Source organism: Malurus melanocephalus, unplaced genomic scaffold (assembly GCF_030028575.1).
Source record: "Malurus melanocephalus ecotype Western Australia unplaced genomic scaffold, MMel_1.1 scaffold_144, whole genome shotgun sequence".
Taxonomy (NCBI): domain Eukaryota; kingdom Metazoa; phylum Chordata; class Aves; order Passeriformes; family Maluridae; genus Malurus; species Malurus melanocephalus.
In genome coordinates this window covers 1,768,737-1,777,337 of record NW_026623376.1, presented here as the reverse complement: position 1 = coordinate 1,777,337, position 8,601 = coordinate 1,768,737, and the positions used below count along the sequence as shown (strand labels likewise).

The 8,601-nt window shown below is 42.0% G+C and overlaps 1 protein-coding gene across 1 annotated transcript in view; it reads right to left on the bottom strand.

Annotated features, from left to right (window-relative positions):
- Window positions 1-8,601, bottom strand: part of FSTL4 (follistatin like 4) — a 200,377-nt gene that overhangs the window by 20,309 nt on the left and 171,467 nt on the right. The window contains exon 7 of the mRNA XM_057371342.1: window positions 5,961-6,080. Coding sequence (XP_057227325.1) covers window positions 5,961-6,080 — 120 coding nt within the window. The remainder of the gene's footprint in view (window positions 1-5,960; window positions 6,081-8,601) is intronic.

Genomic DNA, 8,601 nt, shown 5'->3' with positions numbered 1-8,601 from the left:
TGTTTTTAAGAAAGCCTGAAAGAGTTAACAACAAACTTCTGGAAATCACTGGCTTGAGGTGGCTAACTCACTGCTCTGTTTTTATACAGTACATCATCAGGCTCCATGATTATCAGAATTAAACTGTCTTGACAGTTGCTTTAGAACAAAATGAAATCTGGGKTTGCAGCTTGCTATGTGTCTATATATCCATATGTGAATAGTTTAAATAAATACATTCCCCATCTTTTTATTTCTATTTTTTTATGGGCCTTGCCAGAGAGAGATGTATTTCACTYCTGTCTTCTGCACCAACTGCCAAGYGTTAACCAGAGCTGAGTCGTCAGCTTGGAAGGAAATCAGCCACGACAGAAAGCCCTCAAGTCTACTTGGRTTTTATAGCTTTAAAAGCAAGAGATTGTTGAAGTGTAATGTGAGAAGAAATGCCTACAGCCAACTGCAGAGAAAAAAAAAACCTTGGGACTTCTAGCAAAGCAGTGGCTTTGAACTCCACCTCTGCRCTGGACCTGTGGGTTTAGTTCCCTGTCTCCTATTTCTTTTACTTGAGACAAAAAGAAAATGTGTTGGAAGGTGCAGGGCAGTGAGGAAAAYACCATCCAGGAACTTTTTAATCTGGGGGTTACAAAAAAGACAAGGTTTGTTCTATTAAATAGAGTTTTCAGTTTTTAAGTAAAACCACTTATTAGGATTTTATCTTTTCTTTCCCCATTACTGTGGGGTTTGCAGCTCCTCCTGACTTCAGGAGGTGCCAGATTAAGGGGGAGGCAAGCAGGGGAAGGGACCTTCTGCCAGAGAGGGGGGTGGCTGTTGGAGCCATCCCTGTTTTATTTAGGAGTCAGTGCCCCAGCAATTCAGCAGAGTAGGACTGAGAGTCAGGAGCTCTTCATTTCATCAGTACCTTCGAAAATTAACTTACATTTCTCTGAGTCAGTGTCTCYAGGCATGATAGGATAAAGGTAGTAATTTTTGTCTACTTGGACAGAATTTTATGAAGGTCCTGCACTCTATGCTTATCTTACCTATGATTTGCTTGCTACTAGTGGCATTCTTTGAATGAAATGATTTAGTAAGTGAGGTCCACTGAAAGGCTACGTGATTTATTCAGACTCACAGCTGAAAGACAGTGTGTCTCTACAAATGCAKAGGAACAAATTTACAAATCCAAGGAGTTCTTACAACCAAATCCCGATGAAATCAACTGACTCGGCTCAGATCCCACATGGCCAAACCCACCAGAGCAATTTTACTCCAAACCAAGTGCCTTCCTCACACCTGCCAGCTCTCAGAGACAGAGCCCATCCCCGTCATCATCTATTTAATGCTCTCAGAACCAGTGTGGGTTGATATTATCTCATTATTTGTTTGTTTTAGGTGTTCCTGTTTGTCTGGGCACTCGTGGCAGTACTCCCCAGGATGGCCAGAGCCATCAGCTCCCAGGATCAGGGCACCCCTTCACCAAACACACTGCTCTTCCATCTCTCAGGTTTTTAACTCACACCTTGGGAGTCTGCACATGAATAACCCTCCTACTGTACCTGCAGGGCTGAAAACACAATAGATTTATACTGCCAAAGGTAGCTCACAGGTCCTAGACTCTGAATCAATGYTCTGCATGAAAATTAACTTAAAATTATAGCAAGGTGTCTTTTCAAGTGTGATTAATAAGGAAACTGTTTGTTTTCACCTGCACCTCCATTCCTGCTCTCTTATCATCTTCCTTCTCCTTCTATTTTTAAACTTTTTATTTCTTCTCCCTTGTCTTACATAATTCACTGCACAGGTAAATTATTACATGCAAATGCCTTGTGATAACAGCAAACTGCAGAATATATTTTTATTGTCCTTGCTACAAATTAATACATTCCAGGTAAGCACATTTTACTTTAAACTTGCAAAGATTTCAGCTCCAGACTTTGGGATATATGGATTACCCTTTGCTTTTTCCCYCGGTGAATATATATCATTGCTAACCATTACCGTGTCTGCAGCCAAGGGCAATATAAAAATGCCATTATCTTAAGCAAAGTAGGAAAAAAGAGGCATTGGAACAAGCACGAGATTGGGTGGATTGCCTACTACTGCATACTGAGCAGCACCTCACTTGTGAGCAGACCAATTCATTACAATAAAACAGCTCAGGTGATAAAGCACACGATGAGCACAGATGGTGGCACCGAGGCCCAGAGACATACATTGCTGCTGTAGGAGCTATATACTCCAGAGTGTAGCAATAATTAACAGATTAATCATTTACTTGAGATGTTTTACTCCTTCCATTTATGATTTGAAAGGAGTTGGCAGCRTTTTATGTGTTCTCCTGAAGAGCCACGTTAACAAAACATCCGAGTTTGTAGCACCTCTCAGTTACTGGAAAATTTGTCCTATTGGACCCTTATAATTGGGTTGAGGATCAAATGGCTTTTTTAAAACTGTTTTCAAGGAATACAATATTCTGATTTATGTTGATGTTTTTCTGAGTGCAAGGACCAAGGAAAATGATGSCCTACACTCCGCAGTCTCTTGATTTGCAAACTATCAATTTTCATAGTTGATTACTATTTTATGAGATTCTTTATCCTCAGCAACTCTTTTTTCCTCTTGAAATTGATAAATTGCTTTCTCCCCACAGTTAGTATATGCTGCACACATTTCCCAAGCAACAGCCACACGYAGGAGAGAACACAATTTTCCTGCTGTTCTTGGCTTCTCCTGATCAAAGATACCAGAACACCAGATGAATTTTTCATTCTTAAACTGTTTAAATGCTGCCTTTCAGCATTTTCTTTTCTTCCAAGGAAGATCTTAAGGGCAAACTGTATAAAAACACTTAAAACTGTATAAAAACACCAGTAACTGTGATCCCAAGATTGAAGAGCTCAACCCAAAGTTCCCCCATCAAACAGGCTGCATTTCACACGTGCTTCATGCTTCTTGCTGAGATGTGARCCACAGGTTTGGGGCATTCAGCTGGTGATCTTCACATTTTCTGCCTAAGAAGATTCTCAGCTCTGCCTATCAAAATGAGCATCTGGATCTACCCATTTATTTGGGATATCCTGAACCAGGACAAAGGGAAACACTGCACAGCATTCAGCAGCTCAGCAGTAGTAGAGCTCCAAACCCCAAAACATTTAATGTTGTCACAACTTGGCTGAAAACTTTCTATTTAAGCTTATATTTCCTTATTTTCTGTATTACCTAATCAATGTAAGAAGGTAGTTTTATGTCCTAAAAAGAGGCAAAGAAAAGAACAAGTTAAAGGGCCTATAAAATGTTTGATAAAAGCATATGAAGAGAGCACCAGGATCCAGYGTAACCAGGATCAGACTCTTTTGTGAGCTGTACTGATGTGTCTCAGTGGGAACAGTAAGACAGGGCTCAGGTGGYACAAAAAGGATCCAAGGATGCTGGAAGAGTTACTGCATCTTTGAAAGTGCTGAATTAACTGAAAAACAGGCTAAAAAAGTTAGAAGCTGCCTGTACAGACACAGTGAGCTTGGGAAGGGTTGGGGATAAACCCTTTTGCTTCCAGTTGGATCTTCTTTCTCTGTTCTTTCCCAAAAGACAAACTTGGGAGGTGTCAAAAGAAAAATTCTGATAATTTTTATAAAATAAAAAGCCCCCGTGTTTTTTGATGTTGAAAGTAGATCAGTGCCTCCCTGGAGGAGACAGGCGAGCAGATACACCCGAGTTCTGGCTGACTTGGTTCTGTCACATTCTCTTACTGTTTTAGTCCAACACAGGAAAGCAACAAAAACCCTCCCATGCTGAAGACAGAGTTTTCAGTTTGATACAGACCGACAGAGACAAGCCCCAGCGCTGAACAGAGCCCATCAACTACACTTAAATTCTCAGCATCTTCACTCAATTCAGKTTGGCTCAGTTTCTTCCCTCTACTCCTGTCAAGAAAAATTCCTCAATTTGTCTTCTAAGCTACTAAAAACCGAGGTTTTCCTGTGAAGGGCTCTGCCTTGGGAACCTTCCAATGCATTTGAAGGCAAACAACGTTGTCCTGCCATCGGGGCTGTCACCCCAACATCAGCTGCTCGAGGGAACTGTGACACAGGCAGAAAAGGAGGGAATTCAGTGATGTGGGCAGCCWGCCAGCCACATTAAGAACAGCAAAAACCCAGCTTTGCAAAGCCTAATGGCTCACATGGGAATATCAGATGCTGTAAGACAAAGATTTCTAGACCTGGCAATGTTTTCTAGCAAGCCTGAGCTGATACCAGAATTCAAGGCATTTTATTATGAATAAGTGACTAGATAGAAACATTAAAAAGCCAACATAGATAGTTTTTTTTTTTGCATAACAGCGTTTTTCTTTTAGTAAGAAAACTCCCATGCAGCTGTGGTATAAAACTTCCTTCACTTAAAAAGAAAATGTGATCTTTCAACAGCAAGTTAAACCTAAGTGGCAGGCGTGAGTATGGAATGGATCACCCCCTCCCACACTCCACCCAGCTTTCCTCTCCTTCTGGTTTAAGTTTCAAAGCCTTTGGGCCTTCTATTCTCAGCAATGATAAAGTCTACATTGTTGTCTGCCAACTAAACTCCATTCAGGCCTCATAATACATCACATAATAGACACGGGATTAAGTTGTTAGCTGGCTTTTCTTTCAGCTGCCATTCATCAGATAAATAGYACTTTGAGGAAGGAAACCTCTTTTCCCAGCTGCAGCATGCATGACTTAGTTATCCACATTGCTGAGATTTACAGCTTACTCCCTCAGAAGATGGCGAATTATTATGTAGAAACATTAAGTCAGATTTCATTCAGATCAGCCAGATACTCCGTGCTCTCCTCCAGGTATTTGCAGTGGTGGGGGAAACACAGATGTCCAGCACACCTGAGCTGCAGTCACMACAAAACCTCACATCCACCACAGCTCTTCTTAAAATGCAGAAATACCCCTCTTTACTGCTTCTCCTCTCACTATTAATTTGTGTGTAACCACCTGCTCTTAGGAGCTGAAAACTCTCCTTTGTGCAGGTCTGCACACATCCAGAGAAAGGACCAAACATTAATTTTCCTTATAATACATATATCTGTAATAAATTTACTAAATTTTCCTTAAAGAGAAACGCTTTCATAGCAGAGCACATCAGAATGTATGAACAGTYAGCAGTGGGTGACCCTGTCCCCTGTCCTGGAGACGCTGCTGGGCATATCAGCAAATGTAAAAATGGGTCTGAAGTCAGAAAACGCTGGCTGCAGCTGGGGAGGTGAAAACTCCRTGGGCTGGTCCCCTGATGAAATGCTGGCCTAATCTAATGTAATTTTAAACTAAATCCRACTGAGTGAGTTTGAGGTCAGGAGAAAGATAGTGAATGCCTGAATATAAGTTCCACCAGGCACAAATGTGGTCCAGGGGACGGAGGTGAACGAGGATGCTGGAATATGGCCCGTGTGATTCTCTCACCCGTAAAATGGTTTGCCCTCATTTTGCAACCCAGTGAGCCAGTGTAAATAGCCCTCAGCAAACCAAGCCCTGTACCACCAGAATATATCCACTAATAATCTGGATATGTAGCTGGGAGTTAGATAGCTAGCTTTGGAAACACTGCTGTATTTATTTAAACACCCTGAGCTGTTTCATGCAACAGAAATKATTTTCTGGAAGAAGAGATTATCGAGGCAACACTTCTGTTGACAAAAGTAGTAATTACTTGAAGAGATGCTTGGAAACGCTGCTCTGAACTCCATGGAAATGTCACTGACAGCTTGTTTTACAGTGAGGATACCTCCTGAAGCCCAGGTAATTATACACATCCCCCCTTAATATTTTTACTTTTGCCTGCCTGTGTGACAGCGCGAGTGAGCGAACCCCAAGCTGCGTTTGCTCTCGTGCACAGATAATTTGGGCCGTGGCTTCACACATCTCTGCGTGAATGAGGTTAACACACAACTTTTCTTAGGGAAGGTTTTCATGGAATGTCATATATGCCATTTACTAACCATTCACCTGAAGGATGTGGGTCTGATACAGCTCTTCATAGCCGTAGGCATGACAGGTGTAATTGCCCATGTGAACAGTTGTTACCTTGGTGATGTAGAGGGAATCGTCTTCTCCAAAATCCTGAATGGAACAAAAGACAGGAAAGGTGCCTTATTATTTAGTAACAATATTTTAAACACTACATGAATGGAGACTGCCTGTTCAGTGGCTTTGATAGCAAYGCAGCCTGGGGACACAGCTTGAATTTGGAACAGCAGGTTTTAGAGTTCATAAATCATTGCACAGGGAGGACATCAGCGGCAATTTAAGAGTAAGGCAAAGCGACTCATCTGAGAATACAAACTTTTGTGCTCGTTGCTAACAAGGTGCTTTTTGCACATAAAAAAGATGGCAATTTCCAGCTGTTYAATTTATGGGGGAGTTGAATATCTACCTATTAACCTCAAATGCATAAAATGCTAACGTTTGGGTGGGTTAAGATTTCCTTTATCTGTGCTGGTTCTTAGAAAATGCACTGCAGCCTTGAGACTTGATGAGAAAGAACTGAAGCTCTTTGTCACTTATCTCAGACAATATCCTAGGCAGGAGACAAGGAAAAAGACAAAAAGCCTTTCCTCAAACAAACCTGTTTAGAACTGCAACTGCTTAACAAGTATCTTTCTTCATCCCCTTCATCTTCCTAGATCTGCTCTTGCATTGTTTCAATTTTTGATTACAGATGGGAAGGATGTGAGTTAGCAGAGACATTTTGGCACTTGAGTATGTTGTACAAGCACAGTGCTTAGGAATTTATTTCAATTCATTATTTATTTATTAATTTCAGTATTTATTTACCACATTATAGCTAACAGAACCACAGCACTGGTGGTTATATGAAGCAGCTTCTCTTGCTACTCCACCAACGTTCAGACTTTCTGAAGCTTCAGAATGCTTGTATTTCTATGCAAACCGTGGAGGATACATTTAAAAACAGCTCATGAGCTGAAAGAATGATTTTTCTGTAATCATCCCCACAAGTGAAGCATCGTAAATTGGACTCTGAGTAATTTCACTGCAATATTATGGGAAAATTCAACGTTGAGTCAGGGTGACACAAACCCAGTAAGATGGGGTGAATGCTGGAGAATGGCTCTGCTTTTGAAAACACAAGGACTTGTTTTCAAAGCTCCAGTGTGCAGCTASAAGCCAGCCTGCAGCCCAGGGTGTGCAGGGAAACCCTTCCAGGAGGTGCTGCCTGCTGCCACCCTGGTGTTTGGGACACGCAGCAGTGTGCGGTGAGAGGTGACAGCTGATGGCCACCTCTGCCATGGCACAGCCCTCCAGGGGGACAGACTGAGCAGGAACATCTCTTTGATCTGCTGGCTGGGAGACAAGAGCTTGGGCCCTGATTTCTTTGTGCTGGAGGAAGGGAATCCACACTCGGAGGTTCTGATGCCGCTCCTTCCCCGCTGCTCCCAGGGCAGCTCCGGCAGTGTCAGGAACCATCCCCATCCCCTGCTGCTGCCAGCCCCTGCCAGGCGCTCAGAGATTACAAGCACGAGTTGTTTGATCATCAGATGGGCTGATTTCTAAACYCAAACCTTTTGGGGCTCCTTACATCTCACATTTCCTGCCTCTTCAGGGTGCTTTGCCGTTTGAAGCTTTCCTTTCCAGCCACCACACTTTGAACATTTTTTGAAGGAAGCTGCGATTCTGCRGCAGACGTGCAATGCCAGCTGGCGCCCTTCAAGGGGAGCACAAACCAGCCCCTCTCTTGCAGGAGGGATTGATCTGGCACTGCTTCCATCAGCTCTTGAATCTTCTCCAAAACTTTCTGTCTGGCACTAAGAAGCGTCTTCATGCCTCACCTCCCAGTGGCAGGTTAGCACTGGCAGAGGGGGGAGAATTTTGAGAATTTGCCTGGTTTTTAGACATGTTTTATGGCAGATCGAAAGTGGGCACTGAGAAATATGGAGTTTACTGGCAGGACAAGAATCCTTCCCAAAGCACAGACCTTCACCTCAGAGGGCACAGACATATCCACAATCAACCTGGTTCTGCTGCCTGTGCTGCCCCAAAGGGGAAATGTATGAACAATTATAAGAAATCTGAGTAAATSCACAGGTGATCTGAAATCCATTGTCTAATCAAAAGCATTCCAGATATTATTGTCACCTTGCTGTCACGCATCTACACTATAGGATAAACTGGTTAAGTTATCCAATACATCATTACAAATATCTACTAAAAAATCCCCATTTCAAGCATTTKCCTGTTTTCTGGTCAGTTAGATCTTTCCTGATGGAAAGCAAAGATGCATGAGTAACTGCTAATAGAAAAGATACCAACTCAGTTCAAATGGTATTTGCATGAGAGAGAAAATGCTTCGACTGGAAAGGACTTAATAACAGTTTTTGTAAGTTAAAAGAAACTAAAATTGAGTTTAGATCAATAAAAGCAGGATGGCTACTTTAATGGAATGATTTATAAAGAGTTGTGGAAAAACAGGACAATATAATCTTTTCTATTTAAGTATKTTGCTTCCTTTAAGATATCTCAGAAAGATATTCTGAATGCTTGGTTTGTGCTCTGTAATTGTCTTTTTATAGACAATCTGTTTTATTCCAATGCATACAAATGTATTAATATCAGCTAAAACCCT